The 20486-nt window shown below is 44.7% G+C and overlaps 1 protein-coding gene across 2 annotated transcripts in view; it reads left to right on the forward strand.

Annotated features, from left to right (window-relative positions):
- ccdc82 (coiled-coil domain containing 82) overlaps positions 1-20486 on the forward strand; it is a 94300-nt gene that overhangs the window by 64024 nt on the left and 9790 nt on the right. Inside the window, exon 7 of one of the 2 annotated variants that reach the window (XM_085998740.1) lies at positions 5497-5682. In XM_085998740.1, coding sequence (XP_085854866.1) covers positions 5497-5682 — 186 coding nt within the window. Of the gene's footprint in view, positions 1-5496; positions 7682-20486 lie in introns of those variants that run through there. The other variant, XM_085998739.1, reaches the window with a different exon arrangement.

Genomic DNA, 20486 nt, shown 5'->3' on the forward strand with positions numbered 1-20486 from the left:
TGGAAGTGTGAGCGCTTGGAGAGGAGCCCCCACTTTCTTGAGGTCTGCCACCAACCTCCCTCTCATGGGCCAGGTCCCCCTCAGTGCCTGCAAGTGGCTTGAGAGCAGCTTGCTGCACATTAGGGGGGCTATGGGGACCCGTATCTGCAATGGCAGTCCTACTCAGAAGGACTTCCATGAAGGTCTGGTTTCTCTGTTCAATAGATGTCCATCGCTCCTCGAGATATCATTCTATTCTGAACACTCACCATGTTTTCCATACCCTGGCGACTAACCTCCTCCATGGCCGTAGCCCTCCTCTCCTCTACCATAGCCAGCCTTACCATGGAGGCATCAATCATTTCCACGTAGGTAGCCATCCTTTCCGTGTTGATGCGTTCATGCGCCACTGACTCCACAAAGGCTCTGCTCATGTTCGCTATGGACTCCTCCATTCACTCCACACTCGCAGCGACCCTGGAGACAAAACCTGCCAGAGACTCCTGCATCTGTGCATGGAGTTCCATCACCTCTGATCTTACGGATGGACCCAGAGGCAGACGGTTGACATGCAGCTGAGCCGAGCTGGCAGAGTCCTGCACCCACTGACGAGGACTCTCCACTGCTGTCCCTGCCTCCACAATTTGCTGATGCTCACTTGTGAGCTGTGATACACCAGCTGACAACTCTACTCTATGTCCCGAAGGTCCCACCAAGGTGTGAGTGTCTGCGCTGGTGCTGGGTGCGCTTATTTCTGCTGACGCTGCGCCCTCAGAGGTTGCAGATTCCTCTGAGGAGTCTGGCTGCTCAGGCTCTTCCTCCTGCACACTGGGGACGGTGGCTCTCGATGGTCCTGTGGGGGAGTCAAGGAAAAAGTTAGAGATGTGATGCCAAGGTTACATGCACATTGCATTTTGCAGATGATCGTAAGTCCATATGATGTAGCTTCAGAGTCATAATCAGCGACTCATGCAATGCCAATGAGAGAGAGGGAAAACTATTCTGTCACCAGCTTGCGGGGATGCACCTGTCTGTCCTTCCCCTACTTCCGCATCTCGGTCAGCCCCGGCAATCTCCAGGACGCCTTCCTCCCAGGGGGTGAGCTGGGCTACTGAGGGCGGCCCTCCTCCTGTCCTGGCTCGCTCTCTCCTGTTGTGAGCTCTCTTTTCCTGCAATGAGGGAGACAAGTGGAGGTTGAGTGAGAATGAAGGAGTGAGTGCAGAGATTGCATAGCATAGATACTTTGAAGGAGACAAAGATGGAGTGAGGTTGCAAGACCAAGGGCCCTCCCTGTGTGTAGTCAGTTGTGTTCAAAGCATCAGAGTGAGAGGGAGTGTGAGGGTTGCATGGTGGAATAGTTCTGTGAATGTGAGCATAGAGAGAGAGGGAATGGGTAAGGGTGCATGGATGTGAGTGTCTAGTGGGATGTGCAGGAAGAGATTGCTAAAGCTGAGTGCTGGTGAGGAAAGGCAATGGGGATCAGATTGAGGGTGATGGAAACTTCTTACAGTACTTACTTTTCCAGTGCGCAGAAGGTCATGGAATCTTTTCCTGCACTGCATCCAGGTGCGTCGTGTGAGCCCCAAGGAGTTGACTTCCCCAGCCACCTGTAGCCACACAGCCTTGGTCTGACTGGGAGGCCTCTTCCTCCCTGAAGAAGGGAACAGGACCTCCCTGTGGGCCCTAGCACCATCCAGTAATGCCTGAAGTGAAGCCTCATCAAATTTGGGGGCAGCTCTGGCCCTCCCGCTGGCCGTTGCTCCTGCAGGCTCCTGTGCCATCTTAATGGTGAAGTTTGGGAGCCTGCAGAGGAAGCAAGGCTTGCTGTGGACCTTCAAAGCAGCAGCAATGATGACATCATAATTTGCGACTTTCTGACTGGAAATACTCAATTGCCAAGGCTTCCCACACGTTGGAAATCAATTAGCCAATTGAGCTAAAATTTCATCGATCTCACAGACCCATTTAGAATCGTGTGGGAAACACCAAATTCGGGGAACCCGCCAATTCCCCGCACCTGAGTTAAAATCCACCCCAATGTGTCACTTACACATTGAGTGCTTAGGATTACTTGCAATTGTCAGTATGGTGGTCAAATTGTTAGGAATCCGCTGGTTCTTGGCCATTGTCAAAGCTCTGGTAAGAAGCTGTGAGGCAAAAGTGCTTGATTGGCTAGGCTAAGCAAATCTGGCCAAGATGAGTGCCTTGCATCCCGGGCAGCAATATTCTCGCGTACTGCTGCTGCTGGTTGATGGGCCTCTGCAAGATGTTCGTTTTCGCTCTCCTATTGTATCCTATTTACTGGTGGAGCTGCAGCTAATAGTCAGCAATCCAATTGTGCTCCCGCCAGGTTTCACCGTCGTGTTTCAGAGCAGGCATGCTTCACGTCGTAAAAGGGTTAAAATCACAAAGGCCTTTCAAAATGGGATAATAGAGGCAATTTAGTGCTTGTTAAGGGCCTTAACAGCCTATCCCGCCTCTTGGAGGCGGGACGGAGATGGGAGCAGTAAACACAATTTCTTGAAAATTGCTTGGAGGCGGGTTTGGGCCCACCCGCCACTTTTTGCAATTTTAACACCCCACACGCTTCCATTCCCGCCTCAACGGCCCGATGAAATTCGAGCCCATAGAGTACAAAAGCAAGGAAGTTATGATGAACTTTTATAAACACTGGTTCAGCCTCAGCTGGAGTATTGTGTCCAATTCTGGGCACCACACTTCAGGAAGGATGTGAAGGCCTTAGAGAGAGTGCAGAAAGGATTTACAAGAATGGTTCCAGGGATGAGGGACTTCAGTTACGTGGATAGACTGGAGAAGCTGGGGTTGTTCTCCTTAGAGAAGAGAAGATTGAGAGGGGATTTGATAGAGGTGTTCAAAATCATGAGGGGTCTAGACAGAGTAGATAAAGAGAAACTGTTCCCATTGGCAGAAGGGTCGAGAACCAGAGCACGCAGATTTAAGGTGCTTGGCAAAAGAACCATAAGTGACATGAGGAAAAACTTTTTTACACAGCGAGTGGTTAGGATCTGGAATGCACCGCCTGAAAGGGTGGTGGAAGCAGACTTAATCGTGGCTTTCAAAAGGGAGTTGGATAAGTACCTGAAGGAAAAAAAATTGCTGGGCTGCAGGGAAAGGGCGGGGGAGTGGGACTAGCTGAAGTGCTCTTGCAGAGAGCTGGCACGGGCCCAATGGCCTCCTACTGTGCTGTAACCATTCTATGATTCTATAACCGCGTTAGTGCTGTGAGGGTGACCCAGCAAACACTGTATGCAAATCTGAAACAATTCAGTGGAAGTATTGAAGTTACTATGTGGAGCCTACTCAAGAAAGTTTCTTTCTCCCGAGTGTGAGGAAAGTCCATAACATGGGTGAAATGTCACTCGGAGGTCGAACTCCAAACCATCGTCAACACCTTTACCAAAGCGTACGAGAGCATGGGCCTTACACTAAACATCCGTAAGACAAAGGTCCTCTACCAACCTGCCCCCACCACACAGTACTGCTCCCCGATGATCAAAATCCACGACAAGGCCTTGGACAACATGGTCCACTTTCCATACCTCGGGAGCCTACTGTCAACAAGGGCAGACGTCGACGACGAAGTCCAACACCACCTTCAGTGTGCCAGTGCAGCCTTCGGTCGCCTGAGGAAGAGAGTGTTTGAAGACCAGGACCTCAAACCCGGCACTAAGCTCATGGTCTACAGAGCAGCAGTGATACCCGTCCTGCTGTATGCCTCAGAGACATGGACCATGTACAGCAGGCACCGCAAAGCACTGGAGAGGTACCACCAATGCTGCCTCCACAAAATCCTGCAAATCCATTGGCAGGATAGGCGCACCAACGTCAGTGTTCTTGCTCAGGCCAACATCGGCAGCATCGAAGCTTTGACCACGCTCGATCAGCTCTGATGGACAGGTCACATTGTCCGCATGCCCGATACGACACTCCCAAAACAAGCGCTCTACTCGGAGCTCCGGCACGGCAAGAGAGTCCCAGGTGGGCAGAGGAAACGTTTCAAGGACACCCTCAAAGCCTCCTTGAAAAAGTGTAACATCCCCACTGACACCTGGGAATCCCTGGCCCGAGACCGCACAAAGTGGAGGAGAAGCATCCGGGAAGGCGCCAAACACCTCGAGTCTCTTCGCTGGGCGCAAGCGGAAGTCAAGCGCAGGCAGCGCAAGGAGCGCACGTCAACCCAAGCACCCAACCCACCCGCCCCTTCAACCACCGTGTGCCCCACCTGTGACAGAGGCTGTAGGTCCCGCATTGGACTCATCAGTCACCTGAGAACTCATTTTTAATGTGGAAGCAAGTCATCCTCAGTTCCAAGGGACTGCCTAAAAAGACTCAAGAAAGTTTCTTTCTCCTGAGTGTGAGGAAAGTCCATAACGTGGGTGAAATGACCCAAGAGCCAAGTCACCAGTAAGATGTTCAGTTGATGTTAAAAATCGTTTGAATCTTACCATATACAGCATGTTAAAGTAAAAATGTACACATTGTATTATAATCCTTGTTTCTACAAGTAGAATTATTACCCTCACTGGGCCATGAAAATATTAATACAGTACTCCTGTGAAAGTAAGGATGGAGTGAAAGCACCAAGTTGTTGTGACTATAAGGTTCCATCAGATGGCGCTGTAGTACCTTGGCATATTCACTTTTGCTCAAAGTGCCGTCTCACCATCAGAATCTCTTTAAAATCCAACTGGTTAAGAGTAATTAGGATCAAATTTGCCACTATTTTGCCCCTCCCATTTCCTTTTTTTAACATGTTCTATTTTTGTTGAAACACTGAGTGCTCCTATCAGCAGGAATGCCTTGGAGTAGTTAACTGAACCCAGTAGTATGGTGACCACTTTTTGCCTAATTCAAAACCAAAGTGGACATTTTAAAAAATGATGTGAGAATGTGTGAGACAGGCAGATTATGCATGTGCGAAATGTTTTGTACATGGGAGATACATCTCACTTCAGGCATGATTGACTGGACCACATTGTAAATGCACAGATATTGTTTTAAAAATCCAGCATTGGAAAACAGACTGTGTTCTTTCTGTCCAGTGTTCACAAATGACACTTTTGGGCCACTCCTGAAACTGTATCGTCTAGATTGAATCTGGACCGGTATGCACCCTACCCAGCAATCTGAAGGAACTGAATTAACATACACACAACTGAATCTAAATTGCTCTTTTGGGGGGGGGGGCATCACTGCGGAGTCCACTGTTGTCTTCACTGGACATCCACTCTGAAACGGTGTTCAGCAGGGGTCACTTAATAAGGATGAGAGGAGCAGGCTGATGTTGTGTTCCCCAGCCCAGGGGTGCTGAGGTCATATAATTCCTTGCAGATCAAGTATCGAACCTGGAACCTTCTTGTCTGGCTATACATTGATTTTGAAAGGGCTGCTGATGATGAAACTCTCTCTTTTTGATTTACAATTAGATGAACTCATATTGAAATGCTGTGTTCTCTATATGTGTTCAATTCATCAACGTTTTTCGTTTAAATCTAGGCGATGGTAGTTGGCAGAGTGTGTGCAGAGAGGACAGAAGTGTACCACAATCTAAAGCATTTTAAGTACAACCTGTATCAACAGTGCTGTTCCATAGTGCAGAGTGATGATACTCAAGATGAAAACGTGAAAGACACTGTCAATCGGATCTACGAGCACCTGGAAGAACAAACCTGGATCGAAGAGGTAAATCTTTCCTCAAAATGTGGCATATTGTTAATTTATTCCACCGTGTATCTGGAGTGTACTCCACGATCAGTAGCATGTCACTCCAACTAGAATGCTGCAAAAAGCCAGTGAGGCTGATGCCACTTTTACACTGAATCAAGGGGTCCAGTCTAGCTGTGATTTCACCACGATGTGAGTAGGGAGAGATTGCTGTGAATTTAGGGAAGTCTGAGCTCTGTACATGCACGCTCAAGCACATGTAAAGCTGCTTTTACATTGGGTTACTGAAGGTGCTGGCTACGAGACCCATTTTTTCGACCAGGTCTTCCTGATGGGCAACCTTGGCAAATCCAGCAAGTATACTGGCTGCGCAAGACCCAAGCGTCAGGAGCTGGCAGCACTAAAGAAAGAAATAACTTGCATTTATATAGCGCCTTTCACGACCTCCGGACGTCCCAAAGTGCTTTGCAGCCAATGAAGTACTTGTGAAGAGTAATCACTATTGTAATGTAGGAAAGGCAGTGGCCATTTTGTGCACATCCACCCACAAACAGCAATGTGACAATGACCAGATAATCTATTTATAGTGATGTTGGTTGAAGGATAAATGTTGGCCACAACCCCGTGACAATTCCACTGCTCTTCTTCAAAATAGTGCCATGGGATCTTTTATGTCAACCTGATAGGGCAGATGAGGCCTCACTTTAACACCAACATTGGCTTTGTGCAATATAAAAACAGCTTAAATAGTATGGCTGTGCAACTTCTGTGCAGCCAATGAGAAGAAGGAGGGGAAAATGTGCGCAGAAAGAGGGGGAAAGAAAACAGCAAAAACATCCGTTTTACTGGCTTGGAAACTCACTAGAAGGTAGCAAGGCACAGCTGAAGTTGTTTGTTGACCTTGTATTTAAATCAACCTATATTGCTGTAAGCACTATGTGGACAATAACAACCAATGCAATAAATTCATGCATTGTTCTGAAAAAGTTTATTTTTTAAAACGCTGGCAGCATTGATGATTCAACATTTGTTGTCCCACAGCTCCCAGGCCATACAAATGATATAAAATGTAGCCATTATCACTTTTAGTTATCTTAAAAGACATGACTTCCACAATTACACCATCTGTTAGGCTTCCTCCTTCCCTGTACTCAGTCCTCAGTACTGTCATTTGTTGGAACTGTGCCATGTATTTGAATTTCTCTTGTGTATCAGGGTTTTCTCTTATTTTGTTTCAAGAGGCAGAATCGCCACTGCAAGGTGTCTCGCAGGGCAGTTTCAGTGGGAGCATCATAATCTAACGGGAAATGATAACTGCAGTGCATTTGGGGCTGCCAATTTAATAATTTAAAATCGAAGGTGTAAGTGTGGCTACTACATTGGTAATGCTTGTATTTTGTGGGTTTAGTGTATGATGCAGCAACTTTTGCAATGAGGGGGTGGCTGTTTGAGGAGCTGAACCTGCTTAAAATTCCCTAAAATGACATTGTTGCACCTATAGTTTGTTGACTCCTTTTGTGGCTGTTTTTTTCCAGTTGCCACAGCACTGTACAAGCATGCAGGGTTTAGAACTGATACTAACAATAAACTTAATGCTTCTGTTAATGCCTTGCACACCTGCCAATAATTTGAACAATAAAATGGTAATCTTACTCAGACTATATTAGAGGAAGGGAGGAGTATACACTCATGTCGTTAACCATCCGTAAAGTTATGCTTTGAATCTTATATTTTTAATTATCCATTTTTCTAAGAAGAAACCCTGAACCAGGCCTATCAATTTTAAAGTGGCTGCTCTTCCTGCTGCGTGATCCCTTTCCATAGCACAGCATGGAATAAGGACGGGTGCCACTGTGCCTGTTAATGTACATCATTCTGATCGATTGGAGAACCTAACCGAATTCAAACTACATTTAAAGTGCATTGAAAAAATAAAGTGCCCTTTGAAGAAACATTTTTTTTTGTTCTTTGCTTTTAACTAAAGGATTTCATTTCTTCATTTTATTTCTGGCTCTACTTTTTAATAAAGAATTTACAGAAGGTGCAAAAAGGTTTTACAATTGGTAATGATTTTGGTTTTAGGCGAGAATGAGGCTTAAGTAATATTTAGGTAGGTGCAGATCTGAAAATAGATTAAAAGATTAAGTTTAATTAGGGAATTGCCACTTTGAGAGCCAAAGTATAATTTAAAGATTTGTATATGTTGAGTCAGAACCCAGAATATTCTGAACATGAATCAAGCTGGAACATAGGCTTGGCAAATTGTGCTTTTAGAATGATAATCCATAATACAGGAAACTTTTTTTTATCCAGCACCGACGGGACCGACGTGGTGCCGGTTCATCAACAATTCCGGATAACCGAAAGCTATAGTAAAAGATACGGAGCTGAGAGCTCCGTATAAAGCAACAAACCCTGTTGCTTAGCAACAGGTTCAGAACAATGGCCACAAGCTCCAAGCGTCTCTGTAGCTTAGCAACAGTTGCAGCCACACCCTTGCACAGCAACCGATCGAGGAAGCCAAGTAATAAAACTTACCTGAACCTACTCCTGAATTTTGCCGGTTAACCGAGATTTCCGGTTATTTAGGTGCCGGTAAATCGAAAGTTTCCTGTATTTAATTTAAACGGGGAAAGGGCGGGGGAGTGGGACTAGCTGAGGTGCTCTTGCAGAGAGCCGGCATGGGCTCGATGGGCCGAATGGCCTCCTACTTTGTGCTGTAACCAGTCTATGAATTCGGTATCCAGAATAAACATTTTTTTTCTTGTTAAAATAAGAACGTGTGATTCACCAGGTTGCCAAACTGTTTAAATCATTTGTTGTGCAAGGTCTGCCAGACACTATAATCAATTAGCATGACCTTTAAACAACTTAAAATAAAAAAAGCCAGTTGTTCCCTCTGCCCAATTACAATTGAGCATCTGTAGGACAGTGGACCAAGAAAAATGATGTGTGTTCAAATGGTTTGGTTCCAGCTGAACCCATGAGCAGTCACTTTAGAACAGTACTAATCACTGTCAGCAATGACACGATTATTCACAGGTGTTACTCCAAAGGTTTTGAAGATCTTTACCCGAGGGTCAGAGAGTTAAACGGATTATGAAGAGAGTTCTGGTAATAAGCACGTTCCATTCTACTGTTTAACAACATCAGTCTGACATCTAACTTGTTTGACTGTTTCTCTTTTTCTTTTTACAAATGCCATATAAGTTGAGCATTATTGCTTGAACAGCAAAGTATATCTTTATTTTACAAAAAAAATGAAATGTTTTTCAGGTTATGTGTCTTGATTAATTATTTTTGTTGTTTCATAGGCAAATGCAGTAGCCAACTTGCACATGCAAGGCTCCACAAACTGCAATGTTTTGGTGTTATTGGCTGAAAGATGAATCTTGGCCAAGACATCAGGGGAACATCCTGCTGTAAATTGGTAATGGGATCTTTTACATCTTCCTAAACAGGCAGACGAGGCCTCGACATTGGCATCTCCGGCAATACACAACTTCTTCAGAGAGTTCAGATCACGTATCAGCCTTGGCTCAGTGGTAGCACTCTTGCCTCGGAGTCAGAAGGTTGTGGGTTCAAGTCCCACTCCAGATACCTGTGCATATAATCTAGGCTGGTATTTCAGTGGAGTTTTAAGCCTTTCAGTAGCAGAGTCCAGTTTGTAAGGAAGGCCCAAGCTCTTTCTCTGACTTATGCTTGAATGTAATGGCTGGGGTTTTCCATTTCTGTGCGAGTCAGCCTGTGATCTTCCGTCCATTAACTTTTATGGCAGAAAATCGTTGGCTGGCAAGTGCAGAAGTGGAAAACCCAAGCCAATTTTTTCAAAAGTAACTATTCACAAGCAGCACTCCCATTGGAGCACCATAACCTGTTGTCATGCAGTGGAGTAAATGCAGGTTCAAGCCTTTGCCCCATGGAGTTCCTGATCTCATACATTTTGGCTCAAGTGGAGCATTAGCACCGGCATGAACTGGTTGGGCCAAATGGCCTGTTTCTGTGCTGTATATCCTATGTAATCCTATGCACCGAGCACAGGCAAGACATCTATCTGTAGGGGAAAGGAGAATCAAATGGCGAATCTCCAGTGGCAGTCCTTGGCACCTCCTGGCAGTTGGATGAGAGTTGCCAGTTGTATACGCACTGGACAAAGATGTACTGTGAATATTGTAAAAAGACGCTTTAAAACCATAGAAACTGAAGTTTCTCCAATACCTCGGTGGATGAAGGCACCATATGGTAAGTTACTAAACCATACTGACCAAGAAGGTCCCATTAAAAGTTGCTTGTTCTTGATGACTAGCAAAGAGGGGAATAAAGGCTGTGTGCCTTCATAGGAGAGTAAATAACCTCTAAGATAACTGTCATTATCATTTAGCTATCTTGAGAAAGAAGTCTGTTATGTATCCCTTCAAGGGCAGAGGTTGTTTGATGAGCTGCAACCTAAATTAACAGAATAAACCTCAAGAATTCGCATGAGGAATGTTATTTATGAATTTCCAAAAAGGGCAATTTGAATACTACCATTGCTATTGTAGAAGAGTGTGTACTTTCTCTTCACATTTGGTTAGTGCCATAACCATGATATCTTTGAGCCAGCTTGGTGTCAAATAGATTCAGTTTAATATTTGATATTAGACCATTAACAATCTGGAGTTCCTTGTAACTTTGCTATTTATTCAGTCACCAAGTAGGTGAAATATTGTCCTGCAAGCCCTAGTGGGAGCTCCAGGAAACTCCTGGGGCTGATTTACAGGGACTCTGCCCAGCGAGAATGGGGTAATAGCGGGCTGAAAATGGCAGTACAGCAGTTAATGGCCATTCCCGCTCCTGATACAGCCGCAGCTATTTCCAACTTGCCTGCTTCAGGTGTAAATCTCCTTTTAATATACAAATTGGAGTCATATGTTAGTTGTAGGACCCTGATGAAATTTTAATGTACCAATGGGCAGTGAACGGCCTAACCAGCCATCTTTAAAGGAACACTGCTGCAGGTCGCTCTGGGAACAAATAGGTAAAAGCTTTGTGCATGAAGACTCCTTGTGGCCCCACAAAAATTGTCTGGCTGGCTGCTGACCCTCACTCCCTAACATGAAACTTCTAGCCTGGATCTGTGGAGGAGCCGCCAGAATTCGTGCCCCCACCCTGATCAGCGAGCTGCCTAGTTTGGTGCTCACAGTTCACCAGCATTATCCAAAGGGCCATCAAAATGGCTCTAGCTTCTCGCCGAAGACATTGGGCAAGCGGTGCAATTGCACCATCTGTCCAAAGTTAAAATCAACCTCTGTATTTCTTTATTAATCTTCCTTTCCACTTCTCCTAAAAGCAGTGATTTATGCTAGACTAAAGCTCCATTTATACCCACAGGCCTCGGTCACCCAAGTAACTATTCTTCATATCTGAACTTAACAGTTAATGCCAGCTAGTGCATCATAGCCCAGCTCTAATGTTCATGTCAGCACTGTCAGGAGGGGTCAATGAGTAGCGATTCAGAGAGCTCCTACTGAGTTTTCCCCTCCCTATCGCAAGGAAATTGATGGGTCAGCTAATTCAACATAAACTAGAAATCAAACCTGGGAACCTTCCTGGTCTGTATTCCTCAGTGCCGTGTCACACAGAATATTTACTTATCAGGGTAATTATCTGAGTTTATAACAATTAGGTACATATCTGTGTGCCATGGTCTGGGTTTGAGAAAAATTTCAGTGAAAGAAAGAACTTGCATTTATATAGGGCCTTTCATGACGTCCAGGTATCCTAAAGCGCTTTACAGCCAATGAAGTACTTTTGAAGTGTAGTCACTGCTGTAATGTAGGAAATGAGCAGCCAATTTGCAAGGTCCCACAAACAGCAATGAGATAATGATAAGATAATCTGTTTTTAGTGATATTGGTTGAATAAATATTGGTCCAGAACAATGGGAGAGTTCCCCATCTCATCTTGAATAGTGCCATGGGATCTTTTACATAAACTGAGGCCCTGTCTGCCCTCAATGTGTAACATCTCATCCAAAAAACAGCACCTCTGACAGTGCAGCGATCCCTCAGTGCTGCACTGAAATACCAGCCTAGATTATATGCACAGGTATCTGGAGTGGGACTTGAACCCACAACCTTCTGACTCCGAGGCAAGAGTGCTACCACTGAGCCAAGGCTGATACGTGATCTGAACTCTCTGAAGAAGTTGTGTATTGCCGGAGATGCCAATGTCGAGGCCTCGTCTGCCTGTTTAGGAAGATGTAAAAGATCCCATTACCAATTTACAGCAGGACGTTCCCCTGATGTCTTGGCCAAGATTCATCTTTCAGCCAATAACACCAAAACATTGCAGTTTGTGGAGCCTTGCATGTGCAAGTTGGCTACTGCATTTGCCTATGAAACAACAAAAATAATTAATTGGCTGTGAAGCACTTTGGCTATCCTGAGGATGTGAAAGGCTCTACATAAATGCAAGTTCTTTCTTTCTTAACAGTTAAATTGGTGTATGATATTGAATAGTCTGTGAAAAAGGCTACATCTTGTTATAGTAAAAATCTTGGTTTGTACAGTTACTAACTCCCTTCTGATATTGTCAGAATGCCCACCACTTGGGAAAGAGCCAATCACTAGAGCTGAATGGTTGCATGTTGGGTAAGAGCTAGATGGAATGGCCGTATAACATTTTGCTTCTCCGTATAATAAGGGTAAAAAGTCACTGGTGGGAGTGGTCTACAGGCCCCCAAACAGTAGCCACACAGTAGGACAGATAATAAATCAAGAAATAATAGAGGCTTCTAAGAAAGGTACGGCTATAATCATGGGAGATTTTAATCTTCGTATTGATTGGACAAAGCAAATTGGCAAAGGTAGACTTGAGGAAGAGTTCTTAGAATGTATACGGGATGGTTTCTTGGAACAATATGTTGTGGAACCAACCAGGGAGAAGACTATTTTAGATCTGGTAATGTGTAACGAGGCTGGATTAATTAATGATCTCAAAGTGAAGGATCCTCTTTGGAAGAGTGGTCATAGCATGCTAGAATTTCAAATTCAGTTTGAGGGTGAGAAAGCTAGGTCTCAAACTAGTGTCCTGAACTTAAACAAAGGTAATTACAAAAGCAGACTTGGTTAAAGTGGACGGGAAAATATATTACAGGGTAAGACTAGAAAAGCAGTGGCAAACATTTAAGGAGATATTTCATAACTCTCAGCAAAGATATATTCCAGTGAGTGAGAAAGAAAGACTCTAAGAGAAGGATGAACCATCCGTGACTAACTAAGGAAGTAAAGGATGGTATCAAATTGAAAACAAAAGCATACAATGTTGCGAAGAATAGTGAAAGGCCAGAGGATTGGGAAATTTTTAAAAAGCAGCAAAGGACGACTAAAAAAAATGATAGAGAGAGAGAAGATAGCTTATGAGAGTAAGCTAGCAAGAAATATAAAAACAGACAGTAAGAGCTTCTACAGGTATATAAAAAGAGAGTAGCTAAAGTAAACATTGGTCCCTTAGAGGATGAGTCTGGGGAATTAATAATGGGAAACAGGGAAATGGTGGAGACCTTGAACAAATAGTTTGCTTCGGTCTTCACGGTAGAGGACACTAAAAGCATCCCAATAATGGATAATCAAGGGGCTATTGGGGTGGGGAGGGCGGGGGTATTTAAAACAATCAGTATCACTGGAAAGTACTAGGCAAACTAATGGGACTAAAGGTGGACAATCCCCTGGACCCGATGGCCTGCATCCTAGAGTCTTAAAAGAGGTGGCTGCAGAGATAGTGGATACATTGGTTGTAATCTACCAAAGTTCCCTGGATTCTGGAGAGGTCCCAGCAGACTGGAAAACCGCAAATGTAACGCCCCTATTTAAGAAAGGAGGGAGACAGAAAGCAGGCAACTATCGACCAGTTAGCCTAACATCTGTCATTGGGAAAATGCTGGAGTCCATCATTAAGGAAGTGATAGCAGGACATTTAGAAAATCATAATATAGTCAAGCAGAGTCAGCATGGTTTTATGAAAGGGAAATCATATTTGACAAATTTGCTGGAATTCTTTGGGGATGTAACGAGTAGGGTGAATAAAGGGGAACCAGTAGATGTCGTGTATTTGGATTTCCAGAAGGCATTTGATAAGGTGCCACATAAAAGGTTACTACACAAGATAAGAGCTCACGGGGTTGGGGGTAATATATTAGCATGGATAGAGGATTGGCTAACTAACAGAGAGTCGGGATAAATGGGTCATTTTCAGGTTGGCAAACTGTAACTAGTGGGGTGCCACAGGGGTCAGTGCTGGGGCCTCAACTATTTACAATCTATATTAATGACTTGGATGAAGGGACTGAGTGTAATGTAGCCAAATTTGCTGATGATACAAAGATAGGTGGGAAAGCAAATTGTGTGGAGGATGCAAAGAATCTCCAAAGGGATATAGATAGGCTAAGTAAGTGGGCAAAAATCTGGCAGATGGAGTTTAATGTGGGAAAATGCGAGGTTATCCACTTTGGTAGGAAAAATAAAAAAGCAAATTATTATTTAAATGGGGTGAGATTACAAAATGCTGAGGTAGAGGGATCTGGGGGTCCTTGTACATGAATCACAAAAAGTTAGCATGCAGGTACAGCAAGTAATTAGGAAGGCAAATGGAATGTTGGCCTTTATTGCAAAGGGGAAGAGAGTATAAAAGTAGGGAAGTCCTGTTACAACTGTACAGGGCGTTGGTGAGACCACACCTGGAGTACTACGTACAGTTTTGGTCTCCTTATTTAAAGAAGGATATATTTGCATTGGAGGCAGTTCAGAGAAGGTTCACGAGGTTGATTCCGGAGATGAAGGGGTTGTCTTATGAAGAAAGGTTGAGCAGGTTGGGCCTATACTCATTGGAGTTTAGAAGAATGAGGGGATCTTATTGAAACATATAAGATTCTGAAGGGGCTTGACAGGGTAGATGCAGAGAGGATGTTTCCCCTCATGGGGGAATCTAGAACTAGGGGGCATAATTTCAGAATAAGGGGACACCCTTTTAAATCGGAAATGAGGAGGAATTTCTTCTTTGAGGGTCGTGAATCTTTGGAATTCTCTTCCCCAGAGAGCTGTGGTGGCTGGGTCATTGAATATATTTAAGGTGGAGATAGACATATTTTTGAACGATAAGGGAGTCAAGGGTTATGAGGAGCGGGCAGGGAAGTGAAGTTGAGGCCAAGATCAGATCAGCCATGATCTTATTGAATGGCGGAGCAGGCTCGATGGGCCAAATGACCTACTCCTGCTCCTACGTCTTCTGTTCTTATGTATGACCAGTGTGAATAAAGAGTTGTGTATGAGTTTGCTTCTGTTCAATACATCACTGAGCTCAGATTATACCTACCTGCCACCTGAGTTTTGATCTGCCATCACAGTTGATCTGCCATCACAGTTAAGAATCCATGTCTGCCCAGGAGAGCAACTATATAAAAGGGGCTTCATATGGTGTGCCTACAAATACCATTTGGAAGACCTGTCAATTTATATAAATGCAAATTACATTGAAACAAGGGCTTATCATCTGCCAGTGAGGAAGATGTTCATTACTTTCTCCTGTTTGCCCATTATTTGTAACATTTTTTATGAAGTGTAAGTGATTCTGCCACTCGTGACATAATGCTTCACATGCATCAGGGATGGTAACGACTCCTAAGATTGTGGAATATAACTCAAACCAGCAGTAAGAAAGGCACAAGTGGCATATTTGGCCTTTCCAGTAAATCTCTTGATACAGATGTCTCACAAGGGTGCAAGACTTACATATTAACAAAGAACTACACAGTAAAAGCTAAATGTATCTCTCATACACCTCTTCCACATTTGTTCTGCTTCTGCAGCAAGGTAGAAACTCTAATAGTGGAATATTATCAGGTATGGGGAGCAAGCAGGAGAGTGGGATAGGACAAGATGGCTCATGGGAAGAATACCAGCACAGATTTGTTTCTGTGCTATAATATTCTGAGTCTAGGAACTGCTTAGCTATAAATGCTAAATACCACAATTGGGAAAACCGACATTTTGCAAATGTATGTTCAGGCAAAGGATATGCAGAATTAAAGAACATGATACATGATCTAGAAAATTATGATCAAGAAGAAGAAACTCTGAAAGAACTATGTATTAGTCTGCTGGAAATTGCAGCAATGGAAGATAATGACTATTGAGCTAAAGACATCATGATCAGCAACACTAAAATCAACTTTAAACTGACACTGGTGCACAAGTCAATGTCATAACATGGGAGCAATGCAACAAAATGCAGCTGAAGGATAAGGTTGGATAGTTTATTGCCTATTAAACTGGAATCATTCACCAGAAACAAAGTATGGCCAGATGGACAAAAAAAAACTGACTGTCATTCATAAAGGGAAAGTATGTTTCGAAATTCCAAGTAGTAATCCATGACATTAAAGCAATTCTTGGTAAGAAAGCCTGTGTGGAATTAGGCCTGGTCACAAGAGATGTTGAGGTAGTCCAAGTTACCAATACTTCACCTAGAACCAAACTCAAAGAGTACAATGATGTGACTGATAGTTTTGGCTGCATGCCAGGTGGTTATGAAATGAAGTTAATACAGAAGTTCCACCAGTAGTCTAATCAACTGCTAAATAACCCCGAATATTAGATGGTAAAATGAAGAAAGATTTTGGACATGTCGAGAAAATAAGTGTAATGAGAAAGGTGGTGAGTAAGAAACATCAGATTCAGATATGCATCAATCCCAAGGATTTAAAACCCAACAATTATGAGGGAACAGTGCAAATTAACAACATTACACTTCAACTTGTTGATGCATGAGCTTTGTCCATGCTTAATGCCAAGTCAGGATACTGTCAAGTAATTCTTGATCAGGAAAGCAATAAGTTAACTGCATATTGGCCTGTTTTGTTGACAGCGATTCACAAACATACTATCTGGCCAAAAGCCAAGATAGGTGTACCTGTTGGTATCAAGAAATATTGGCATTTCCAGAATTAACTAGCTGTAGAAAATGCTATTAACTTCAAAGGTGAAAGCATTGTTATACGAAAGTTCATGAGACCATAAACCATCCAGAAAATACACGCAGGACATCTTGGCAGAAAGGCTAAAGGTCTAGTCTACAGGCCAGGTAGGACCAGAGACATTCAGGTGATTGCACAAAAACAACAATAACAACTTGCATTTATATAGTGCCTTTAACATAGTTAAATGTCCCAAGGTGCTTCACCGGAATATATTCAAACAAAATTTGACACCGAGCCACATGAGATATTAGGGCAGGTGACCAAAAGCTTGGTCAAAGAGAAGCATCTTACAGGAGGAGAGGCAGAGAGGTTTAGGGAGAGAATGCCAGAGCTTAGGGCCTAGGTAGCTGAAGGTATGGCCACCAATGGCGGAGTGATTAAAATCGGGGATGCACAAGAGGCCAGAATTGGAGGAGCGCAGAGATTTTTGAGTTGTCGGGCTGGAGGAGGTTACAGAGATGGGGAGGAGTGAGGCCTTGGAGGGATTTGAAAACCAGGACGAGAATTTTAAAATTGAGGAGTCAATGTAGGTCAGCGAGCACAGCGGTGATGGGTGAACGGGACGTGGTGCGAGTTTGGATATGGGCAGCAGGCCTGTAGTATGCAGTGTGTAAGAAAAACCAGAAATCATAAGCAAAAGAACCAGCGATGTTGCAAAAGAAAAGAATCCAGATAAACAGGTTATGGAAACTTACAGTTCTTACTGGATGGCAGACACACACAGATCATACTACATCAGAACCGATGGTAGAGCATTTTATCAAAGCAACCAAAAGTTTCTCCACCAGTCTAACTTGCACATCCAGGATTGAAGTGCACCTGTTGAGATACAGACACCAATGCAACCAACAGCTGGAACCCAAACTGCTGGAAAAATCATGGAAGCACAAATCCCACAAATGAGAATTCTCCCAATACAACACCTCACTGTGGAAATGAGCATCCTGCATCACTGATCCAGATATCCAAACAACTAAGGCGCAAGCCCAGATCTAGAAAGGTTAGACAGTGCAAGATATTTTAAGTATGGGTGTATGCTGAAACCCAAATGTTTGCCATTTTTTATGGTTAAAACTAAATTTAAGAATAACAAACCTACACATTTTGACATAGTGTACACAATCTGTATACCATACTATAATTAATGTCTAATATTTACAGTGGTATATTTTTGAGTTGCATCTGTAGTTGTTTACAGGTAATATGCTCAAGTTAGAAGTTTAGCAAATCAGAATGTCTGAAAGAAATGCAGAGGTAGTTGAGTTTAGATGAAATCAGACTATTCTTATTCAACTAAATTAGGGAGGTGCAATGAATCTATTTTTATGAAACAGTGGCCACGAAATTGAAGCCTTTTGCGCCAGCCATTAAGGCCAGTTTGGAAGAAAAAATGGCGGTCACCTTGCTTCCACCCGCTTCTGACGGGTCCCGTGGTGGCCGCCATTTTGGGCAGGTCAGCAGCGTTGCCATTGCCTGCGCTCGCTGCAACTATTTAGATGAGGTAGATCATGATGTCAATGAGTGTGCAACGCTGATTTGATGCCTGATCTGCCATTTTGGACGTCACTGCTCCATTTAACGCAGCAGGAAGGAATTCCCTGCAGCATTATTTAAAGGGATCATCAACAACTTGCAGCTGACTTGCTTTTTCATTTCTACTGCCTCTGTGTAAGTTTGTGCAACTGTTTGGAGCTTTCTAGAGTTGTTTAAAGTTGCTGAGATGACTGGGTATGTTGCTGCAAGTGGAGAAGGCCTTGCTTCTGATTTAAAGGGTTCTGCTCACACCACTTGCTCCCAGTCATGGGGGCTATACTTGCAGTCCCCCTCGCACTTGTGTATGACAGGGAGATGGAGTGGAGACAGAGAAGAAGAGGACAAGATGCTCGCAGAGGGAGGAGGAGGAGGGCTCTCAGCAGGAGGCCTTACCCACCTAGGGTCTTCAGGGAACACTTCTCCTACCTGCACTTAAGCCAGGAGCAGTATATTAGGAGACTCTGCTTCACCAAGGAGGTGGTCACCGAACTCTGCCACCTCCTGGAACCAGACCTGCAGCCTCAGAGCAGGGTGAAGACGGCTTTCCCAGTGGCCCTCAAGGTCACCGTGGCCCTCAATTTTTTTCACCACCAGATCCTTCCATTCTGCAGCAGGCGACATAGCAAATATCCCCCAGTTCACCGTCCATTGCTGCATCCAAGAGGTCACAGAGGCTCTACTCCAGGAGAAGGGACTTCATTGTCTTCTCTCTAAACAGAGAGAAGCAAGAGGCGTGCGCATGTGGCTTTGCCCGAATATCGGGCTTCCCCATGGTGCAGGGCACCATCGATGCCACACACGTGGCTTTGCGGGCGCCGCATACCAATCCTGAGATGTTCCGTAACTGCAAAGGCTACCACTCACTTAATGTGCAGTTGTTGTGCAACCACACCCAACGCATCAGAACGGTGAATGCCCGGTATCCTGGCAGCAGTCATGATGTATTCATCCTGCGCCAGTCCGGTGTGCCAGCAATATTCCAGCCACCATGTCAAACCCGAGAGTGGCTGCTCGGCGATAAGGGCTATCCGCTCTACACCAGGTTGATGACTCCCCTCTGCAACCCCACCACTCATATAATGACAGCCACGCTGCCACGAGGGCCATCATCAAGCAGACCATTGGGGTGCTAAAGCAACGGTTCCGCTGCCTAGACCGCTCGGGAAGAGCCCTCCAGTACACACGAGTGGGTGTCCCATTTCGTGGTGGTCTGCTGCATCCTCCACAACTTAGCCATCATGAAGGCGCAGCCCTTGCCACCACGAGGTCCAGGACCACCTCAGGCGGAGGAGAAAGGGTGGAGGCAGGCAGCAGAACCCCGTACCAGGCGGGCTATCTGTGAGCACCTCATCAGACTTCGGTTCCAGTGAATGAAAGCCCAGATCCACGTTGCTCACCACTTCCCCATCACACCATCCCTCTGTCACAGAACATCACAGCATCCTCCTGGGCACAAAGCTGAAAAGCTGAAATGAGAGCCACCACAAAACACACATTCCAAACATCTATATATATAAATCGGTCGATCTGTCTGTCTGTCCTTCTGTCTGTCCTTCTGTCTGTCTGTCCTCACGTGTGCGTCTGTCGGGCTATGCGCTCGAAAGTTACAGAGCGTACCTACGCGTGCGTTACGTCAAAAGAAAGCTTACCTTTCCAAAACGGTCTTAAGCGTATTTACGTTTCAGCCGGGCTAAAATCGTGCCCGCGGTATCCGAAAAACCTTCAACATTCCGCTCATTAGCATCTCGTTATCCGCTCATTAGCGACAGAGTGACCTCGAGGTCGACCAATCGTATGCCGGGTTGCTGCCGCGTGCGGCCGGGCCCTCCTACGGTCGAGTGACGGGACGATTGACCAATCCTACGCTTTGGTCACCTGACGGTCGACCAATCGGTGCGTGTGTGGGCGGGCCTTATCGTTCTGAACCGAGGTGAGTAGCCGCCATCTTGCTTCCATTCTTTTTCCTGCTTTCTGCGTCTTTCTTTTCAAATATACATTTCCAGCAAAATAAAATTGAATTTATTAAATTGTTTTTAAAAAAAACTTCATTGTAAATATTTTCTCTAACCTGAAGATTCTTTTTCCTACCTTTCCCCGTTTTTGTTAGGCCTGAAAGCCTGGGTGTTTCTTGCCCAGCCAGGCCTGACCTAGGTAATTCTCCCATGGCTTCTGCTAAGCTCCTCCCCCCCCCCCCCCCCGTGTCACGTTACCCGGGGCAACGGCGTCAGCCACGAGGGTCAGGGTGCGCGCGCAGCAGGAGCAGCTGAGACGCGGC

This window comes from Somniosus microcephalus, chromosome 10, assembly GCF_052327205.1.
Source record: "Somniosus microcephalus isolate GS21.2 chromosome 10, FLI_Smic_1.0, whole genome shotgun sequence".
NCBI classification, from domain to species: domain Eukaryota; kingdom Metazoa; phylum Chordata; class Chondrichthyes; order Squaliformes; family Somniosidae; genus Somniosus; species Somniosus microcephalus.